Source organism: Mobula birostris, chromosome 13 (genome assembly GCF_030028105.1).
Source record: "Mobula birostris isolate sMobBir1 chromosome 13, sMobBir1.hap1, whole genome shotgun sequence".
NCBI lineage: Eukaryota > Metazoa > Chordata > Chondrichthyes > Myliobatiformes > Myliobatidae > Mobula > Mobula birostris.
The window spans coordinates 57617108-57640581 of record NC_092382.1 but is presented as its reverse complement, the minus strand read 5'-3'; the positions used below and the strand labels follow the sequence as shown (position 1 = coordinate 57640581).

At 41.9% G+C, this 23474-nt stretch overlaps 1 protein-coding gene and 1 long non-coding RNA gene across 10 annotated transcripts in view; one reads left to right on the top strand and one right to left on the bottom strand.

The window, feature by feature from the left end:
• Nucleotides 1-23474, top strand: part of LOC140206866 (NACHT, LRR and PYD domains-containing protein 3-like) — a 53946-nt gene that overhangs the window by 8718 nt on the left and 21754 nt on the right. For 5 of the 9 annotated variants that reach the window (XM_072275131.1, XM_072275126.1, XM_072275124.1 and 2 more), the window contains exons 2-4: nt 18856-18946; nt 19948-20036; nt 22438-22604. In XM_072275131.1, coding sequence (XP_072131232.1) covers nt 18876-18946; nt 19948-20036; nt 22438-22604 — 327 coding nt within the window. In that variant the 5' untranslated portion in view covers nt 18856-18875. Of the gene's footprint in view, nt 1-1514; nt 1643-18855; nt 18947-18980; nt 19157-19947; nt 20037-22437; nt 22605-23474 lie in introns of those variants that run through there. The other 4 variants (XM_072275130.1, XM_072275128.1, XM_072275127.1 and 1 more) reach the window with 3 other exon arrangements.
• Nucleotides 237-23474, bottom strand: LOC140206868 (uncharacterized). Its single transcript, XR_011888412.1, has 5 exons — nt 23213-23474; nt 9079-9220; nt 8764-8803; nt 3972-4063; nt 237-812 (listed from the first exon to the last, which is right to left on the bottom strand). It is a non-coding gene; the product is annotated as an uncharacterized lncRNA (long non-coding RNA).

The window sequence follows — 23474 nt, the reverse complement described above, 5'->3', positions numbered from 1 at the left end:
AAATCCACAATCAATTCCTTGGTCTTACCGATTTGAGTGCAAGGTTGTTGTTTTGGTACCGTTCAATCAGCTGATCTCTCTCTTTTTTGTAATTTATTTTTTTATTGAAGTTCACCATCAAAGAAACATTTCCATAAAATCTATTTCAGATACTGTATATATATATATATCAAATAATCATATTTGTTACAAATCTCCACATAATATTTATGAGGTATACACTTATAGACAGGAGAGGAAAGAAAGAACAATCAAAATAAGAAAATTATGTACAGAGTAGGGAGTGATCTTTTTTTTAACAACATATTCATTAACTTGCGAGAATAAAATCAGGCCTATGAGGTGTTATGTAGTTAAACCATTTTTCTCCGTATGAATCAAATTGTTCCAATTTATGATTAACAGATGCTGTTATCTTCTCTATTTTGTAAATGCCCATTGTAATTTCCATCCATACATCTAAAGCTGGGATCTCCTGTGACAACCACTTCCTGGTAAGGGTCTTTTTACCAGCCACCAGCAGGACATTCATTAAATATTTATCTCATTTCAACCATTCTTGAGGTATATACCCAAAATATATGGCCTTACTCTCTAAGGTTATTTCACATTTAAAGATGTCTTGTAGGGCATTATGCATCCCACTCCAATAGTATTTGATAATGGGACATTCCCAGAAAATATGATATTGGTTTGCATTTTGATTTCCACAATTTCTCCAGCAAACAGGGAGGTTACTATCATAATGGAATTTCTGAGAGGGTGTAATAAAATATCTTATCAAGTTTTTTCCACCCGAACTCCCTCCGTTTCTGTGAAATGAAATGAAATATCTTTATTGTCATTTCATAGTACAACTTGTCATGCACCAATACAGCGAAAATGAGTTTGCGACTCTCATACTCAATGCTCTAAAACAACAAATAAAATAAATAAACAGTAAATAAAATCAAGTAACCAGCCAGTATTGGTACACTTCCATTGATACCTCCATTTTAGTGTCCATTCTTCCTCATATTATTATCCCTCCTTCTTTCTCCCATTTTGTTTTAATGTATGAAGTCGAATGTGTTTTAAGATTTGACAAACCCTTAGACATGCTTGAAATGATTCTACTACCATTGTCTGAATTGTGTGCTTTTCTAAATAGCTCTATCAGACATGTACTTGCGTTGGTTACATTTTTAACCGTCCTATTAAAATACTGTCGCATATGTAAATACCGATAAAAGTCTTGTTTTTCTAATAAGTGTTTCTGTTTGACCATTTCAAAACTGAACAGTGTTCCTTCTTTCATTATATTGCAAATAGCTGTTATTTCTTTAGCTGTCTAGTCCTTAAATCTAGCATTCAGTTTATTTCGCGTAAAATCTGAGTCATATGCACACCATTTAAGAATTGCCATGTTTCTCTCTCTAGTTTATATTCTTTTATAATAGTTTTCCATGTTTTAAGAGTCCATTTCACCCATGGGTTATCAATAATATTTATGTAACTTTGTAGGTTGTTATCAGCCAAAATTGCCTGTATGGGGATGGAAAGTATTCTATCCTCAATGTTTTTCCATTGAGCGTCATATGATGGGTTGCACCAGCATATCACAGCTCTCAACTGTGCTGCAAAATAATAACGTCAAGAGAAGGTAGGCCCCATCCCCCCTTTTCTTTGGCTAATTGCAAAGTTCTGCGACAAACTCTAGGCCTTTTACCTTGCCATATATATCTTGATAGCATCTTGTTCCATTCATTGAATTGATTTTGGTTAATCTCTATTGGTAGGGTCTGAAAGAGATATAGTCGTCTGGGCAGTATATTCATTTTAATAGATTCAATCCTTGAACTGAGACCAAGGAAAGGAATTAGGTTCCATCTTGTTATATCTTCCTTAATTTTTTTATATATAGGCTGATAATTGCATTCTGATAACTTTGCCAAATCTTTTGGCATAACGATGCCCAAATATTTGATGGACTCTGTTTGCCATGCCTAAGGATATCTACTTTCAATTTCTCTTGGTGGGCTATAGTTATATGAAAGTAGTTGGATTTTATCTACGTTGCTCTCGTATCCTGATAATTGGCCATATTGTTCATAGGAATGCATCAATTTAGGTGAAGAGTATGTTGGTTGACGTAGATAAATCAAAATGTCATCCGTGTAACAGGCCGATTTACGCTCTGTCCCTTTAATAGTAATTCCCCTAATATCTTCATTTTGTCTAATGTGTTGAGCTAATGGTTCCAGATATAATGCAAAGAGTAGCTGTGACCATGCACAACCCTGTCTCGTGCCCCTTTCTAACGTAAAACTATTAGGTAAATATCCATTGATTTTAATCCTAGCAGTAGGATTGTCATATCGTGCCTGTATAGTTTTAATAATTGTGTCATGTAGACCAAATCTATGTAAATCTCTGTAAAGAAAATTCCAATTAACTGAATCAAATGTCTTTTCAGCATACACACTTATCACAATTGCTTAAATTTCATTTTTCATATGATCCATAATGTTGTGAAGTGTCCTTTGTATATTGTCTTGTGACTGGCGTTGTTGTATGAAACCCGTCTGATCATTATGTATCAGTGTGCGTAGAAACTATTCTAATCGTTTGGCCGTGATGGAGGTAAATATTCTATAATCCACATTAAGAACAGATATTGGTCTAAATGACTCACATTCCATTTTATCCTTGCCTTCTTTCGGTACAGCTGAGATTACCTCCTCCTTCCTGCTGGGTGGCATTTGCACCTTTCTTAGAGCCCAGTTCAGTGTGGGGAGTAAAACAGGAATTAACACATCTCTAAATTCTTTATACCACTCTGCCGTATATCCATCTGATCCTGGTGACTTGCTTAGTTTAACCCTACTAATTGCAGTTTTTAGTTCAGCTTCAGTTATGTCAGTAGTCATCATTCTATTTTGTTCTTTGCTTAAAGTGGGTAACTCTAAAGAACTCAAGAAGTTGTCAATTTGGGTTATGCTTCTCCCTGGAACTTTGGAATATAGAGTTTTGTAAAACATTTCAAAAGCTTCTTTAATTTCACTTACCTTATTTTTTTTTATCACTTTTGTTCTTGGATCCCTAATTCTATGAATTGTATTTTCTGTTCTCTTTTTTTTCAGTTTCCATGCCAGTATTTTCATAGATTTAGGTTCACTTTCATAGTGTCTTTGTTTCAGAAACATTATTTTTTTTCTAATTTCTTGTGTAGCCAGACTATTAATTTCATTCCTAACTTTTTAAATTTTCTCTAGTGTGTCCTGTGCCAAACTCAATTTGTGTTTTTCTTCTAGTTCCTTCAGCTTATTTTGTAATTCCTCCAATGTTTTATTCCTTATTTTTTTCTTATATGAAGATATTGCTATAATTTTCCCTCTTAAGACAGCCTTCAGAGTATCCCATAGAATGGGAGGTGAAACCTCTCCATTATCATTGAATTCTAAGTAAACACCAATGTCTTTTTTTAATTTGTTCCTTAAAATAGGGATCATTGAGTAGACTTGAATTTAGTTTCCAAATTGTATTCTTTGGTTGTAGATCAAAATCAACAGATAAATATATATGGGTGCATGGTCACTTACATCTATTGTCCCAATTCCACAGGTGATTATTTTGTCTTTATCTTTTCCAAATGTTATGAAATAGTCTATTCTTGTATATACTGAATGGGGGGCAGATTAACGAGTGTAATACCTTCTGTTCGGGAAAAGGTCCCTCCATATGTCAATTAGACCAACATCTTCAAAAAAAGTGTTAACTTTCTTATGTTAGGACTTTGTTTCATAAGTTTTTCTATTGGAAGAATCTAACTTCGGTTGTAATTGTAAATTTAAATCTCCCCCACATATCAAGAGACTTTCTGTTTCTGTTACCATAATATTAATAATTTCCTGAAAGAAACTAATATCACTTCCTGGAGACACATATGTGTTTAATAAAGTAACTGGATTTCTATCTATATTCCCCCTTACCAGAATATATCTGCACTCCTTATCTCCCATTTTGAATGCTTTTTCAAGATTTAGCTTGCTTGAGATGAGAATAGCAACTCCTCTTCTATGCCCTGATTTATATGAGCAGAAAAAACAAATTAGTGAAGCCCATTCTTTTACTTTTCCATGCTCATTATCACTTAAACGAGTTTCCTGTGAATATACTACCTGGGCTTGCTCTTTTTTTTCATTTTTGATAGAATTTTACTGCGTTTGATTGAATTTAACAGCGCATTGACATTAAAAGAAATGAATTTTACTTTGTCCTTAGCCATGTGTATTTATCTGTTAGTATATCATTGAAATTTGTAGAATATAACTTAATCGATCTACTCCCTGAACAAATAAGAGCCAAGAAATGCGAATAATAAAAAAAGGTAACAAAGGTGTGATTCCAAGGCTGGGGTCTCTAGCACAACCCAGTGTTGTGCTAGAAGAAACTTCTAGCCGTGGGGGATAGACCCTCCTACCTGTGAGTTGAGGGCCCCCACTGCAGTACCTATAAAAGTAAGTAAAACAATTTATGTCCATTTCCCTGTGTATTCCTCCCACGTATATATTCTCATTTAGGTGGGGAAAAAGGAGTGAATGAATGAATAAAAAAAAATATTAATATAAAAACCACATTATAATACGTATTTCTGGAGATAGGTATATCACCGTCTATTTTTGCTTCCGTTTAGTTTATCAGTACTTTTAAAGTTAGCCAAACCTTATGGCTCTTCTGGAGGAGGTGAGGGCTGCCCTCAGAGAACTCACAGTCTCTTCCTAATATCCTTCCCTCGTCCTCCTCCCGTCCCCTGCTTTCTCGATACTCTTACTATTTCCCATGCAGATCGGGATAACTGCTCAGCCAGGCTTTCCCTCGGTCTGACCACGCTAACGAGCAACCCTCTGTTGTTCATGTCTGTAGTCGCTTCTTCCACCGTCTGATATAGCTGTATCCCTTCTTCATAAAACACCCTCAGTTTAGCAGGGTACATGGTTTGGAATTTAATCTTTTCTTGCTTTAATATTTGTTTCACTTTGGAATATTCCTTCTGTTTCTGTAGGACCACTGGGGACTAATCTTGATCAAAATATATTAAATTCCCTTTCCAAAATAAACTCTTCTTTCCCCAGGCCCTTCGTAGAATCTCCACCTTGCTCTTGAATCGAAGGAATCTAAGTACTGTTGACCGCGACTTACTTTCTCTGTCTCTGGAAGGCCTCGGGATGAGCACACGATGCGCCCTCTTAATTTCAATCTCCATAGTCGGGGGAATCTCCAGCGCTTCCAGCAGCACCTTTTCTGCAAACTCCATCATTGACAACCACTCTGCTCCTTCGGGAACATTATAAATCCTACTATTTTTCCGTTGCGATCTTCCCTCCTGGTCAAGCAATTTACTTTCCTGTTGATTTAATATTTCTATCATCTTACTTAGTATCTGTACCACGTTTTGCACGCGATCTTCCACCTTGTCAATTCGTGTCTCTGCCACCGCTATTTTCTGATGGACGTTGGCGAGCTCTGACTTTATATCATTTAGTTGTTGTTTTATGTCATTTTGGACTTCCCTTATCTCTTCCAGAATCTTTATCATATTTACCACTTCGCCTGAACAAGGCCCATCGTCAGCTTTGCCGCCACATACCCGTGTAGGAGAGCCGCTCGTTGTACGTCTCTCTTCCATAGGCTCCACGGTGATGCTTTTTTGAAATCTCCTTTCTTTTTCCCCATTCTTACACCCCCCCCCCATCAATTCAGATATTTTTGAATGATCTTATATTTGATGGATTAATGGGGCAAAATATGCGTTTTTCTGGAGGAGCTACTGATTTAAGCTGCCATTCTGGACGATGACCTCACCGGAACCCAGCTGATCTATCTCACAGCTGTACACCACCTTATCACCATCTGGAATTCTACCAGCAATAGTTGTGTCATTAGCAAACTTCAGGTTGTCCTTTGAGCTGTGCCTAGCCACACAGTCATGGGTGGAGTGAGAGTGGAGCAGTGGGCTAAGCGCGTATCCTTGAGGTGCACCAGTGTTGACTGTCAGGAAGGAAGAGAAGCTATTTCTGATCCACACACTGTGGTCTCCTGGTGTGGAAGTTAACAATCCAGTTTCAGAGAGAGGAACAGGGGCTCAGGTTTTTGGAGCTTTTAGATTAGAATTGAGTGTATATTTGTTGTAATCATCAAAAAGTAGTCTGATGCAGGGTTTTCTCTTGTAGTTCCGTCTGGCCAACATCGCCCTCACCTTGATCCAAGGATGTTAATCTTAGGATCATTATCCTCCACTCATTCTATTGACTATCCGTGGACACCCAGCAGGTGTGCTATGATCACATTATATACAGATAGAGGTAAAATTTACTTCAGAGGACACTGTTTTCCAGTCCTTGGAAGACTCGTGCCTGCTGTTGATATGTAATATGACTGTTCCACCAATGCATATAGCAAGAAAGACTTGATTATTCACGGGCAGAATAGACGATAAACAATTCTCATTAGTAGTGAATCTACAAGTGTTTTCCTGACACTTGACGACAATGTGAATCCCTTTCAAAGGGCAGGTTACATTATTCCCATTGAGGAATGTGGAACTTTGCAGCAACATAAAACCTGCCTTTACAATCACCATCTGTACCCAGAGACATGTAATGTGACATAAGGGTACCTTGTCTTCAAGCCATTCTTCTGTCTGCCCTCCTGATACCCAGTTTGGTACCTGATAGGGATCAAGTTGTAATAAATTTGTGCCAGTCATGGTTATTAATCATGTAGACCATGTGGCACAAATCTCAGTCTTATGTGTTTCCTTCGTAGTTGAGTCTGTATATGATCAGTAACCAGGTTTGTTGCACCTTGAAGGGGCTTGACTGCATCCAGAGTTACCTGGGGTACATCACAAACAATTTGATTCTTCTGGCACAAATCTTGATAACCTTCTCCAGTAATATACTTTCTACCTTATTGTCGCCAAACAATTGATACCAGAACGTACAATCATCGTAGCGATATTTGATTCTGCGATTCCCGCTCCCTGGATTACAAATCGATAGTAAATATTAAAAATTTAAATTATAAATCATAAATAGAAAATAGAAAAATGGAGAGTAAGGTAGTGCAAAAAACTGAGAGGCAGGTCCGGATATTTGGAGGGTACGGCCCAGATCCGGGTCAGGATCCGTTCAGCAGTCTTATCACAGTTGGAAAGAAGCTGTTCCCAAATCTGGCTGTATGAGTCTTCAAGCTCCTGAGCCTTCTCCCGGAGGGAAGAGGGACAAAAAGTGTGTTGGCTGGGTGGGTCGTGTCCTTGTTTATCCTGGCAGCACTGCTCCGACAGCGTGCAGTGTAAAGTGAGTACAAGGATGGAAGATTGCTTTGTGTGATGTGCTGGGCTGTGTTCACTATCTTCTGCAGCTTCTTCCGGTCTTGGACAGGGCAACTTCCATACCAGGCTGTGATGCACCCTAGAAGAATGCTTTCTACAGTGCATCTATAAAAATTCATGAGGGTTTTAGGGGACAGGCCAAATTTCTTTAGTTTCCTCAGGAAGTAAAGGCGCTGGTGGGCCTTCTTGGCAGTGGACTCTGCTTGGTTGGACCAAGTCAGGTCACTTGTGATATTTGTGACGTCAGTCCCCTAACATTCACTGTGTATGTTTTAGCCTGGCTTTCCTGTCAAAGTGCAGCACCTTGAAATTTTCTATGTTAAGCTCCACTTGTTATTTTTCAGCCCATTTTCCCAGATCATCTCGATCATCTTACAAGCTTTGATCGCTTTCTGCACTGTCCACTCTACCCCTAATCTTGATGTCATCCACAAGCTTTTGATTCTGTTTGCCCCGTTATTATTCAGTCATTCATATAGACGATAAACAACAACAGACCCAGCACCGATGCATTGGACTAGAAAGTGACACTATATACTGGCTTCTCTCACTAAGCCAACATTGAATCCAGTTGACTGCTTCATCCTGAATGCCAAATAACATATCCCTTTTGGACCAACCTCCCATGGGGTATTTTGTCATAGATCATGCAGACAACATTCAGCTTTCCCTTCATCAAACTTCTTGGTAACAGCTTCAAAAGCATCCGTAAAATTCGTTGGATGTAATCTGCCACGGGCAAAGCCATGTTGAGTATCCCCAATTAGACCTTGTTTACCCAAACACTTATATATGATGCCCATTACAGTACATTCCAAAAAATATAGAGGAAAAAAAATACTGAATTCCAGTCAGTATATGTCTGTCTATTAAATAGTTCAGTTGAAATTTGTAGTGTAAATGGCTCAGTGCCATTCAGAAATTGGATAGCAGAGGGGAAGAGGCTGTTCCTGAATCACTGAATGTGTGCCTTCAGACTTCTGTACCTCCTTCCTGATGACAACAATGTGAAAGGGACAGATCCTGGGTGACGGGGTTCCTTAATGATGGATGCTGCCTTCCTAGGGTACCGCCCATTGAAGATGTATTGGATACTGCGGAGGCGGGTGCCTATGATAGAGCAGACTAATTTTACAAGTTTCTGCAACTGATTTTGGTCCTGTGCAGTGGACCCACCTTCTCCCCCCTCCCCCAATAGCAGACAGTGATGCAGCCTGTCAGAATGCTGTCCACATTACATTTGTAGAAGTTTTTGAGTGTTTTGGGTGGCAAACCAAATCTCAAGCTCTGAATGAAATATAGCTGCTAACTTCCCTTCTCTCTAGCTGTATCAATATGTTGCATCCAGGTTCGAACGCATGGTTCCTTTTCAAAGACAGGATACTTACACTGAATATTGTAGACCAAACTATTTCACTAGGAGAACGTCTGGAAAGAAGGAAGCAGAAAAAAAAATCAGCGTGCCTTGTCAATGGGAGCGTGTTGTGGGATGATTTACATTCATTTGTCTCGAGCAGCAACTACTTACAGAGCTCATATAAAAACTAAACATCTTCAACTAGTTGAGAGATTGGTAAAATAATAACGGAATCAAATGCATCTTCGAGGAAAGAAATATCGCTGAGATGCAGAAACTGAAATGTGAGCATTACTCTTTTTAGCTCAGGGACAGATTTAGCTCGTTATAGAACTGTAGTTGTTACCTTGAAGCTTGTCTCAGAAGAGCAAGTTCATGGGCCTGCTGAACAACAGTCCTTGAACGCAATAATCAGGAGCAGATTTGCTTCGTCACATCCTTGTTGCCAATTTCAGCCCAGGTAGAGTTTGAACATGTATGATCAGTATCTGTGGGAAATAACAGGAGAAAAAGAATTGAATACTTAGCAAACAATGCGCATACTACTGGTGTCTGGAGGCCAGTGATGTTACAGTAACCCTTGCCCCTATCAGCTGGAGCTTGCTGTGGGTAATAAACGAGTTGTGGTGCGGAAAGTATAATCCGACTCAAGCATAATATCATATCGGGCCTGAGCTTGCTATGCTTCCTCTGAAGCACAGATAGAAGGGCCGAAAGAAGCATAGTCAGTGTTACCAGACGTTGACATAAGAAAAGTGAGTAAACGGACAAATTTACTCCAAAGTCCAAGTTGCATGGAACAGGTTGTTTCCGAGCAATCACTGAGCCCAGGAGGTAGATGTGAGCTAGGTTAATGCTTTCCAAATGGAGCTGAAATTTACTTGGTGTGTGTTAATTTACCTCTGCAACCATAACACTGACTTGCTGGGATCAGAATCAGGAGGGTACACATGAGGGAATATACTGAGAGAAGTCATCCATCATGTTCCTCTCCATCACTGTCCGCTCACACTATCAAGGCACTGAACAGTAATTGAACAATAACGGTCGGAAATTACTAAATTATCAAATAGACAATGGATATGTGACAGATTCATTCTTAAAGGAATTAGCAGTGTTCTTCCATGATTATAATTAACAAAATTGCTTATTACTATATTACTCCCACACCCACTGCTTTTGGAGATATTTATGAAATTGTCCCCCCTCCTTTGCAGTTCTGAACGTCGAGCCAGAGCTATGGATTTTTAAGGACAGGGCAGCCCAGACCATCTGCACTCGCCAGTGTTTCCAGTGGCAGGAGGTTGGTTCACCCTTCTGCACTGATCTCAGTTTCTGGCATCACTGAGACCGGGGCCCAGGAGAGTGGCGGCAGCTGCAAATTTGTTTCATTTATATGTTTGTGCGATGTGGCACTGCATGCAAGATCGGCCTCATTTCTCCTTTCTATATACCCCTGTATTAAGTGTATCACTAAGTCATTTCTAGGAGGATGGTATAAATCATCTCCAATGCAGGGGTTTTCTGATGGGTATTTGGAGAGGAGGTTCCCTTCCTGAAAGAACAGCCGCCAGCATATTATTTAATTACTTTTAATTTCATTATCGCCAATATAGGGAGGATACATTACAATGTAATTTATTGTTACCTGCACTGTGGTCAAGAGCAGCCATGGCAAGACCCATAGTTACTGTTCCATCATAATCCTCATACTGTGAGCATGATACACGTAAGCACAATGATGTGGCCATTTGACCATTCCATGCTCCATTGGAGAATGTGGGTCTACCTGACTGGCAGACCACAGTTTGTGCAGCTTAAGAGCTTTGTGTTAGACATGGCTATGAACAGCACAGTGGCCCCACAGAGGACTACATTGAACCCCTTCCTGTTTACCCTGTACCTAGCTCAGACTTTACATACAACACTGAGTCATTTCATCTGCAGAAATTCTGTGATGTCTCAGCAATGGGTGTATAAAGAGAGGATGGGAGGATGAGTACAGGGCCCTGGTGGAGGACCTTGTCAAATGTTTCAAGCTGAATCATCAGCAGCTTAACATGAGTAAGACAAAGGAGATGGTGGTGGACTTTAGGAAAACTAAGCCAGCAGTGCTTCCTGTTACTATTGCTGGTGAGAGTATGGATGTGGTGAGGATCTACCACTACCTGGGGTGCACCTGGATGACAGGCTTGAGTGGAGCACCAACACAGAGGCTTTGTACGAGGAGGGCCAGAGACACCTCTACTTCCTAAGGAGACGGAGGTCCTTTGGAGTATGCAGGTCTGTCCTTCACACGTTCTACCAGTTTGTTGTTGCCAGTCAATTTTCTATGCGGTGATGTGCTGAGGCAATGGCATCAAACCGGTGATGCCAACAGGCTCAATGAACTGATTAGAAAGTCTGGCTCTGTTATATGAGTCAAAGTGGACACACTGGAGGCTGAGTTAGAAAAAAGGATGCCATGGAAAATCCGGGCAATCTTGGACAATGTTTCTCACCCCCTGCATGCCACCTTGGCTAAACAGAGGAGCACTTTCAGAGATAGACTAAGGCATGCACTGCTCCAAGGAGCTTGTTATGAAGTCATTCTACCCCTTGGCCATTAAGTTCTCTAATGAGTCAGTCTATAACTTGGGAAGTGAATATCCCCTTCAGTTAGGTTGTTTGAGTTAACTTATTTTTCGTTCTTTCTTACTTTTCTAGTATTTATATATTTGTGCATTTGTAATGCTACAGTGACACTGCAATTTCCTTTGGGATCGAAAAGTATCAATCTATCTGTCTTAGCCTCAGCTCCACTTTCCTACCAGTTCACAGTAACAATGGACTTGCAGGATAACTATCCCCAAGAAAGTGAAACGTCACACACTTGAAATGACTGATTTGTGATTTGTAAGCAGCTGAAAAGCTCTTACAAATGGTGTCAAGAGATTAGTCTCATGTCTGGGGCTCTTCTTTCCTTGCTCATTCATTGGTGAAACTATGTGCTGTGTGCTGATTTCAGTTATTGTATCACATTGCCAATTCATTAGCATGAGCAACATGCTATATTCTCAGTGAATGTCCACAATTTACTTTTGAAACCTTGCATGTAAGACTGTAGATGGAAATGACAAGCACCATTGTGCATATTTGCACATGAAGCAGCTCCAAATTAAATACTATGGTGCTATTTTTCCATAGCTGTGAGAATCTCACAAGTCACAAGTTGTGTTTGAAACTTCAAACACAATTCACTCTCTTTTTCACTATTATAGATCCTAAAACATGAGGATGGAATAAATCTGCTTTTTCTACAGACCAGTGAATTCGTTTTTATCTGTTTATTTCATTTATTTCTTCCATTCCCAGAGCACTCATCCTCCGCTGATTCCTTTATGAGAAATGCACGATTTGAGGAAAATTGCCAAGTATTGACAATTGTTTATACATGGCTTTTCAATATTCAAGTTAGTCCAGTAAGCCTAGTAGGTTGTTAAGCAGAGGTACAGCCGAACAGCTCCCATGGAGAATCCCAGACCCATCCATTCACTGGACAACAGCAAATGCTGGAAGCATCATGAACTGTAAGAGAGCTAGCACCAGGGTACAAAGTTGAAAGGGTAACAACCCTTTGCAGGTCAGGTCTGAATGCCACAATCTCCCAGATGTAATAGTGGCCAAAGGACCTAGGGTAATGGATGAATTGAAGGAAATTTATATTAGGCAGGAAATGGTGTTGGATAGGCTGTTGGGTCTGAAGGCTGATAAGTCCCCAGGACCTGATGGTCTGCATCCCAGGGTACTTAAGGAGGTGGCTTTAGAAATCGTGGAAGCATTGGTAATTATTTTCCAATGTTCTATAGATTCAGGATCAGTTCCTGTGGATTGGAGGGTGGCTAATGTTGTCCCTCTTTTCAAGAATGGAGGAAGAGAGAAAACAGGGAATTATAGACAGGTTAGCCTGACGTCGGTGGTGGAAAAGATGCTGGAGTCAATTACAAAAGATGAAATTACAACACATCTGGATAGCAGTAACGGGATCGGTCCAAGTCAGCATGGATTTACAAAGGGGAAATTGTGCTTGACTAATCTTCTGGATTTTTTTGAGGATGTAACTATGAAAATGGACAAGGCAGAGCCAGTGGATGTAGTGTATCTGGACTGTCAGAAAGCCTTTGATAAAGTCCCACATAGGAGATTAGTGGGCAAAATTAGGGCACATGGTATTCGGGGCAGAGTACTGACGTGGATTGAAAATTGGCTGGCTGACTGAAAACGAAGAGTAGCGATTAACGGGTCCCTTTCGGAATGGCAGGCGGTGACCAGTGGGGTACCGCAGGGTTCAGAGCTGAGACCGCAGCTGTTTACAATATATATTAATGATTTAGATGAGGGAATTAAAAGTAACATTAGCAAATTTGCCAATGACACAAAGCTGGGTGGCAGTGTGAAATGTGAGGAGGATCTTATGAGAATGCAGAGTGAATTGGACAGGCTGGGTGAGTGGGCAGATGCATGGCAGATGCAGTTTAATGTGGATAAATGTGAGGTTATCCACTTTGGTAAGAACAGGAAGGCAGATTATTATCTAAATGGAATCAAGTTAGGAAAAGGGGAAGTACAATGAGATCTAGGTGTTGTTGTACATCAGTCACTGAAAGCAAGCATGCATGTACAGCAGGCAGTGAAGAAAGCTAATGGCATGCTGGCCTTCATAACAAGGGGAATTGAGTGTATATATATATATATATAGAGCAAAGAGGTCCTTCTGCAGCTGTACAGGGCCCTGGTGAGAGCACACCTGGAGTACTGTGTGCAGATTTGGTCTCCAAATTTGAGGAAGGACATTCTTGCTATTGAGGGAGTGCAGCATAGGTTCACAAGGTTAATTCCCGGGATGGCGGGACAGTCATAGGTTGAAAGATTGGAGTGACTGGGTTTGTATACTCTGGAATTTAGAAGGCTGAGAGGGGATCTTATTGAAACATATAAGATTATTAAGGGATTGGACACGCTGCAGGCAGGAAGCATGTTCCCGTTGATGGGTGAGTCCAGAACCAGAGGCCACAGTTTAAGAATTACAACAGAGTTGAGGAAAAACTTTTTCCACCCAGAGAGTGGTGGATGTATGGAATGCTCTGCCCCAGAAGGCTGTGGAGGCCAAGTCTCTGGATGCTTTCAAGAAAGATTTGGATAGAGTTCTTAAAGATGGTGGAATCAAAGTTTATGGGGATAAGGCAGGAACTGGGTACTGATCGTGGATGATCAGCCATGATCACAGTGAATGGCGGTGCTGGCTCGAAGGGCCGAATGGCCTACTCCTGCACCTATTGTCTATTGGCTATTGAGGGATTGAGGTGACAAACCACAGCCAAGGAATGCGAAATGTAGTGTATAATTTAGCAATGTTCAGACAGAAGAGCAGGATTGGATCGACAATGTAAGACAATTCTGAGACTTTCTGGCCAACCAAACGATATTCACCAACCACTATTGGGCACTAATGGCTCCACCTTGCGGTTCCTCAGGGCCGAGCCCAAACAAATTATACAAGGGTGAAGGGGACAGTAGGATTTGGGTCCGATTGTTAAATTCATTAACAAGAGGGAGGACATGTGTTTCTTTGTTGATATACACTGCTTCAGGAGGCCATGTTGCCTTCATGGGTCCAGTTAGGTGCAGGACATTCGGAAGCTGTGATTGCAATCCAAGTAGTTACCCATGACATAAATGAAAAGAGCAGTGAATTCTTGCTGGTGTAATGGACAAAACACGGCACGATATTATAAAATACCAGCTGAAATTGATGAATATCTGAAGTGGGAAGGTAGAGCAGATTAATGATTGGCCTTGAATAAGGGTGTTGGGAATTCTCTACCACATACTGCTGTAGAGTTAGAGTCATTAAATAAGTCCAAAGTGGAAGGCTTGAAATACCGAAGAATCTGGTGGCGTTGGGGAGAACAGTGATGTGGTCATCAAGGGATTTGGATTAACATGGATTGTATTGACATCATTGAAGACTCAGTGATCTCCTCCTGAGCAGGGTTCTTCCTGATGTCTGAGAGTAGCAAATCTAAAGTCGTTCCAATTTAAATGTTTGGGAACAAGACCACTAACAATATGGTAAAACAACAGCACAGACCTGTGAAGGTGAGGCATTTGCTGTGTTTTCTTCAAGTTCTCCAAGTGGCCACGTGGGTTTGAAACTTGTTTCTATTCTCTTCCCGAAACGCGTTGGTAGGGTACTGTTTCACTATCAGTGTGATCTTTTCACATTCACCATAATGGTTTACAGCAGGTAAACCATCTCTTCCCAAAACGTGTTGGTTGGTTAATTTTTCGTCATGAGTTGCTACAATACTACCAGGCATTGGGAAATAATCCAAGTAAGCAAAATCTTGACTAACAGGAAGAAGAATGAGCAAGAGAACTGGTGAATGCTTATTGAAATGGCAAAATGCCAGGTGACAATCCTGTCAGAATGAACCTGCGTTCCAGTGCACACGTCACAGGCAATCAGGATACAATCATACAGAGCTTTTGATTAGATCACATTTCAAGTGTGGAGTAAATTCTGATATTATTGTCTCAAAAGGGCGATACCCAGCAGATAGGGAAATGATGTAATGAAGGATTTGGAATGTAATTACTGGAAGTCTCATTGGCATATTGTGAGAGACTAAGTGGGCTGAATGTTTAGAAGCCGGAAGAGGCCTCATTAAAATGTTTCTACATTTTGGAGTCCCGCATTGGAGCATGTCTGCAGAATACTTCACTAGGCAGTCTAGTTCCTTATCAGTCACTGAACAGCAACAAAATGAGAAGAAATTTCTTCACTCGGGTAACAGAAACACTGTGGAACTATCTATGCACAGGCTCTGGCATAGATAGAGCCATAGAACACTACAGCACAGAACACAGGCCATTCAGCCCTTCTAGTCTGCCAAAACTTTATTCCGCTAGTCCAGGGTTCCCCAATTAGTTTTCCACAAGGGCCAAATTATGTCAAGCATGCCAAGCCGAGGGCCAAAACGTCCAGGGTTTTTTTTTACTGTGCCAGTAAGTTGTTTTATGGGCAGATGTTGTTGTTGGTGCTATTACCATTATTATTAGTAGTAGTAGTAGTAATGATGGTAGTGGTAGTAGGCCTGGGATTCTCAAAGCCTGTGTTGTGGGTCACACCAAAAAATGCACTCTTTAAACAAAATAAGTCCAAAACCAGCCATTTAATAATGACTGTAGCTATCACAACTGTCAGCTGTCATATTGAGAACTCATCTGGGATCATCAGTGAATGGCTTCTTAAGTTTGGCAAGATTCCATGACACATACAATGATGCAGCTGTTGTGCTGTCTTGTACAGATGTTGATTTATTACTGGATCCCCTACAGTTTGCTTATCGTCCAAATCGCACTACAGAGGACGCAATATCCACCACACTGCACACAGTTCTCTCTCACTTGGACAACAAAGACACTTATGCCAGAATCCTGTACATTGATTTCAGTTCAGCGTTCAATACCATCATCCCGCAGAGACTAGTGGAGAAACTGTCGCTGCTTGGCCTTAGCACTGCCATGTGTCGCTGGATTCTGGATTTCTTGACAGAGAGACCACAGTCAGTCCGTGTTGGCAGGAACATCTCTGACTCCAACACACTGAGCTCTGGATCCCCACAAGGCTCTGTGCTTAGCCCATTGCTGTTTACACTGCTAACACATGACTGTGCAGCCAGATTCAAGGAGAACCTGATCATTAAATTTGCAGATGATACCACAGTCGTGGGGCTCATCAGCAAAAATGATGAAACTATGTACAGGGAGGAGGTCAAACACCTAGAGAGCTGGTGCAGGGATAACAAATTGCTGCTTAATGCCACCAAAACCAAGGAGATGATTGTCGATTTCAGACGGTCTCAGTCTGAGCACACACCCCTCAGCATCAGCGGCTCCACAGTGGAGGGAGTGGAAAACATCAAGTTCCTTGGGGTGCAGATCTCGGACAATCTCACCTGGTCCAGGAACACCACTGGGATTGTGAAACGGGGCCCAGCAGAGATTGCACCTTCTGAGGAAGCTTAAACAAGCATCACTCCCCACTAACACCTTAACTACATTCTACAGAGGTGTGGTTGAGAGTGTGTTGACCTTTTGCATCACAACCTGGTACTCCAGCTGCAGTGCTGTCGACAAAAAAGCCTTGCAGAGGGTGGTTAGGGGGAGCAGTGAAGGTTATTGGGGTCTCCCTACCTTCTGTCTAAGACCTCTTTCTGATTTGATGCTTCCAGAAAACACGGTACATCATTAAAGACGCCTCACACTGTCTCCATGAACTGTTTGTTCTTCTGCCATCAGGCAAACATTACAGGAGCGTCAAAACTAAAACCACAAGGCTACTAAACAGCTTCCTCCCACAGGCAGTCAGACTGCTAAATAGCTGCTCTACCTGACTCTGCTTTGGACACTTTTAACTTGCACTGGACAATTATAACTTGATTTTAACTGACATGTGGCTGTTGTGTTTTACTATTTATTGTAATGTTTATTATTTAGTCTTGCTTTTGTTATGTTATGATTGCACTGCCCCTGAGAAACGCTGTCGCATTCTGCCCTGCAGAGCTGATTTATGGTTAGAATGACAATAAAGTTTTTTGAATCTCTTTATAGATAGTAGAAACGGAGTGCTTTATGATGTTATCATATTTGCGTTGATCTGATTTTGCAGGGTAGTTGGCATTGAAACTGGCAGCGTGCATAGTGTTGAAGTGCTGCTTTGGATTTTCCGATTTGCAGACAGCTACGGACTGCATGCATATTAAGCATGTCGGTTTAGCATTGATATGGTCCGGTAAAATAAAACAAAACTGATCAGTCCAGTCAGATTTGAACTGACGGTTTTCCTCGTCGACTTTGTGCTTTTTTGATCAGGCCATGTTGTTCTTGGTTTAGGGCCCATGTCTTACTGCTGGTAACAAATCACTTAATGACAGTTTCACTTTTAGATGACAGATTCACTTCTTAGATGACAGGTGGGTAGCTGGTGCGTGCTGCTGTCTAGTGGAGGACTGTAGAGAGCACGCAGTAGGTCGCGCGCTCTGCGGGGGCATAGGTCAAGTGTACAGAGTGGGATGAGGTTAAAATAAATTAAGCAGCGCGCGCTTTATTTACATGTTATGACAGGTGCGTTCATGTAAGTGCCCATGGGTCGGCGCAGTCCAGACATTTGGTTCTCGCGGTCTGGACCTGGCCCGCGGTCCGCGTATTGGGGTTGTCTGCGCTAGTCCCATTGACCCGCACCCACCTTCCAGACCTCTCCCATCCATGTATCTATCAAATTTGTTCTTAAAACTTAAGAGTGAGCCCGCATTTACCACATCAGATAGCAGCTCGTTCCACACTCCCACCACTCTCTGAGTGAAGAAGTTCCCCCTAAACCTTTTCACCTTTCACCCTAAAGCCATGTCCTCTCGTATTTATCTCTCCTAATCTAAGTGGAAAGAGCCTACTCACATTTACTCTGTCTATACCCCTCATTATTTTGTAAACCTCTATCAAATCTCCCCTCATTCTTCTACGCTCCAAGGAATAAAGTCCTAACCTGTTCAGTCTTTCCCTGTAACTCAACTCCTGAAGGCCCAGCAACATCCTAGAAAATCTCCTCTGCACTTTCAATCTTACTGAGATTCAGAGATTAAGGGAGCTAGGGCTTTCAGAGATTAAAAAAGCTAGGGCTTTACTCTTTGGAGAGAAGGAGGATGAGAGGAGACATGATAGAGGTGTACAAGATAATAAGAGGAATAGATAGAGTGGATAGAAGCGCCTTTTCCCCAGGGCACCCCTGCTCAATACAAGAGGACATGGCTTTAAGGTAAGGGGTGGGAAGTTCAAGGGGGATATTAGAGGAAGGTTTTTTACTCAGAGAGTGGTTGGTGCGTGGAATGCACTGCCTGAGTCAGTGGTGGAGGCAGATACACTAGTGAAGTTTAAGAGTCTACTAGACAGGTATATGGAGGAATTTAAGGTGGCGGGTTATATGGGAGTCAGGGTTTGAGGGTCGGCACAACATTGTGGGCCAAAGGGCCTGTACTGTGTTGTACTATTCTATGTTCTATGTTTACTGATATCCTTCCTATAGTTAGGTGACCAGAACTCCACATGATCTCCATCATGGATGATGTCGCCGAGACGAGAGAGGGTCTGGAAGATATCAACAAGGAAGGACAAGGGTGTGTTACGAATGTTTTAAAAATATAATTGTTGCTCCTGACAACTGAGGAGCATCTAGCTTGCAAAAATGCATTTTTACAGAGAAGATAAAAAACCTGATCTCATTTAAAATGATGATTTTTTTTGTGAAGTAAAAGAATCCAATATTGTGGCAAGTGTGATGAAATATAGAAGAAATTTTACCCAAAGGGCAGCAGAGACGATTAGCGGTGAGTGATAACCTTAACACTAGACTGTAGAATAACAAGCCACAAGGCCCACAAAACAAGAGGGAACAGAAACTAAACACAGCAGGCTACAAGATAAACTTTAGGGAAGGAGAGTGAAAACTCAAGCAGCTGGTTGAGATCGGCTGGATAGATGAGTTGTTAAGAACTGTGGGGTGACATAGGCAGATTAATACTAGTACTGTACCTGGGTGGAGGCAGGGAGGTGACTGCACATGCAGACCTGGCGGGAAGAGATAAGAAAACAAGTTGAGGAGGAAAGATTCCATACAAGCTTTCTGAAGGTGGTGTGGGTGAATGATGCAAATTAACTTACCACTGCCTCAGTGTTTTTACATTTGTACTCCAATGTATGACGGGGTGGGGGTGGGGAATCACTGAAATAGGTTACATTTTAAAAATAGCCCAAGTATGAAATGTAATGTATTTGAATTGCTTGCATACTATAGGGGCCATAGAGATCAGGAACCGGGTCTATGATTCCTTCTATATGATGTGAAGAGAACAGCGTATGGGCTCTGGGACGGGAGGGTACAGGGTGTTGTCGGAAAATATGTGTAATGAATGTTTCCCTCTGTGATCAGCTAGTTTGTGATCCAGGAAGGATGGGGCCCAGGAGAACGGACAGTGTGTAGCCTGCTAGGGCTGGGCTTCAGGGGATTGGACAGTGCTTGAATGGACAAAGAGTGGATGACATGTGCATAGGGGTTATCAGGACAATTTTTTCTCATAATAATTTCCTTATCATCGTATTAATGTTCCATCTCTTACAGAGCACCAGGAATTGGAACGCTGATCTCCATCATGGATGATGTCGTAGAGATGAGAGATGATCTGGAGATATCAACAAGGAAGGACAAGGGTGTGTTCCAAATGTTTTAAAAGTATAATTTTTGCTCCTGACAACTGAGGAGCATATGGTTTGCAAAAATGCATTTTTACAGAGAAGATAAATAACCTGTTCTGAGGGGAGGTGGAGAGCACAACTACAGCTACAGGGGGAATGGGAACTTTTGAGAAGTTGTCATTAACTGGTCTGTCTAATGTATGAGAAGTCAGGAGATTGGGGCTGAAGGGAAAAATGGATCATCTATAATGAAATGCCAGAGCAGAGCAAATGGGGCAGATGCTCCTATATCTTATGGTCTTATTAAAACAGTAAGCCACGCAGAATGAAATGGTTGTGAATGGCAGGTTAGACACGTTAGTTGGGGCATGAGAGCAATGAGATTAGCCGGAAGAAATAGCTAGTTAGTCTGACGTCAGAGCTTGGGACGATGTTGGAGTCGATTGCTAACTATGAGGTCTCAGGGTACTTGGATGCACATGATAAAATAAGCCATAGTCAGCATGGTTTCCTTAAGGGAAAATCATGACTGTTGGAATCCTCTGAAGTGATAAAAAGTAGGATCAGTTGATGTTGTGTACTTGGATTTTCAGAAGGCCTTTGACAAGGTGCCACATATGAGGCTGCTTAACGAGCTATGACCCCATGGTATTGCAGTTGAATATATTCTGGCACGTACAAAGCAGTGGCTGATTGTCAGGTGGCAAAATGTGGGCTTTACTGGTCTGCTGCCGGTGACTAGTGGTGCTCCACAGGGGGTCTGTGTTGGGACTGGTTCTTTTTGCGTTACATGTCGTTGGTTTTGATGATGGAACGGATAGCTCGGTTGCAGGGTTTGCCTACGGTATGAAGGTAGGTGCAGGGGTAGGTAGTTTTCAGATTGTAGAGAAGCTACAAAAGGACTTAGACAGATTTGCAGAATGGGCAAAGAAATCACGATGGAATACAGTGTCGGGAAAAGATGCAGGGAGAAGCCAGGAGTTTGGAACTGTGAGGAAAAAATGGATGAGCCATGATGAAAAGGCAGAGAAGGCTCGATGGGCCAAATGACATAGTTCTACTCCTGTATATTATGGTCTGTTCCAGGGAGAAATAAAAAGACCAGCACTTGAAACCAAACCTAAAAATGGAAGCTGGTGAGAGAGTAAGTGTTGGTGTTTAGTGTGAGAAACAACTCAGATAGAATGTCCTGCTCCTCTGCTCAGTCTATGGACAGAATTAGATTTTTTAAACAGATACTTAGTTATTCTGATAGAAGTGATATTCTGAGGTGGTATTAGTAACTGAGCATTGTAATTACTAAATCTAATGTTTTTGGCGGGAGGAGAAGATGGCAGCGCGATGCAGCTCGCAGCGGCCACTCCGGTGAATGATGTCTGTTATCTGTCAAGTAGGGTGCCGTGCACAATCCTGATTTGATGGAGACATGTGAGAGCACAGAGGAACATCTGTGAAACTTCTGGAATGCCTACTTCGCTGCCATTGCTACTGTGTGATCCAGAATCTCCAGAGGGGAAGGCCCCGAGTCCTGGGCTTTGCTTGTTGCTCGGTAGCCGGGGTGGGGTCAAAGCACTCGGCAGAGATGGTGCTCGGTGTCAGAGGGCTGGTCGGAGGCTCGAAGCTTTCAGATGGACTCAGGGTCGGCTGCGGTCGGGTGCTTCCAATGCATCGGCAAGTTTGTGGCGCTTGGAGTTCATGGCAGGGAGAGTTTCTCCCTTCTACCGTCTGCGTGAGATGATGGGGCTATCGGGACTTGAGACCTTTTTTTTTACCGTGCCCATGGTCTGCTCTTTATCAAATTACAGTATTGCTTTGCACTGTTGTAACCATATGTTATAATTATGTGGTTTTGTCAGTTTTAGTCTTGGTTTGTCCTGTGTTTCTGTGATATCATACTGGAACATTGTACCATTTTTCTAATACATTCATTTCTAAATGACAATAAACGAGGACTGAGTGTCCTCATAATCTAATCATTTATCAGATGTCGGTGCTGCTAGTAAGACAGTGGTTGACTGTCTAATTGTAACTTTGATGACATTTGATCGGATATTCAGATGTGATCCCGTCTGTATCCAGAGGATGGAACCCAGTATCCATAAGGGTGGGCTCGGAAGAATCAAACAATGGCTGAGACGGGGAGGCTGGGCCCACGATATCGGAGAGTTGGCATGTGAGAAAGAGGAATGTTGTGTCTGCTCTGAGTCTGGGGCGCAGTGGCGTCGATGGAGGGAGAAGTAGGATATCTGGTCTTTGCTGAATCTTTGGATTCGGAACTACACTGTGAGCTGAGATATTTGGTGAGCAGGCTGCGGAGTGGCCAATGTTAACGAATGCCAACTGGACCGGCTCCGTGATGCTCATGTCGAGGGAACAGTCATGGTTCATCTTTTAAATTCACCCTTCATATTCACAGGTCCTATGACGACAATCTCTGAGCACATCTCACAGTGGAACGATGAACAACTATTTCAGCTGTCAAAATTCTACCGGGAAAGACTGAAACAGGCGATTGAAGAACGGGTGGAAGAACTCACCAAAATGCTGAGACTGGAGGGACACATCAGTAAGGAAGAACACGAGGTGAGTGGGAAAAATATGGTGACTTCTGTTGGGTCTAACATCACAGAATTGAAGGTATCAATGGGAAAGAAACCAAATTGCCTCTTCTCACAGGCCTGCGGCTGTTTGGTGCAATATTAACACTGATCTCTGATCATTGTCTTCTTTGGCAGATCTGGCATCTGCACGGGAACCTGTGAGCTGGGGTGCTGGGAACTGTCTTAGGGGTGATCTCTCATTGATCATGTTATAGTTACTGTTTTATAGATTTGCTGAGTATGCCTGCAGAAAAAAGGAATCTCAGGGTTGCATGTGCCGAGATGTGTGTACTCTGACAATAAACTTTGTACTTTAAAGTTAGGGGAGCATGTTCTTTTCAAACTTAACATGCATACCACAGTGGCAAGTGAGCAGTCGGAATGTACCATCCCTGGTGAACAGATGTGAGTTAAAATTCGAGCCAATCTTTCTGCAAGGCTGTCGTTTAAATTCACTCAGTCAACTCAGCCACAAAAAAAGACAGACCTTGCAGATGGTGACTCAAGACAGGTTGAATCACGGCTGTCTTTCCCTAGTTAGCTAAAATTAACCATCACTCCAGCCCTGGCCATCACCGTATCGGTTCCTACCGTTGTGTGAGAGGCACCAGCTTCTCCAGGTGCTTTATCAGTGACCTTTCTTTCATCGAGAGTTCCAGGTGGGGTGTCTGGGTGGGGGTGGTGATGGCTGTCTATTGCACAAAGTTCTGTTTATGACTGGTCAGCACACGTGGCAAGATATAAACAGCACGTGGCCCGGGCTGTGGGCAAACACATTGTTGCTGGTGACAATTTTCAATAAACGTGGATGTGTCCACCTTCCCTTGGCATGCCATGGCCTCAGCTCACCATC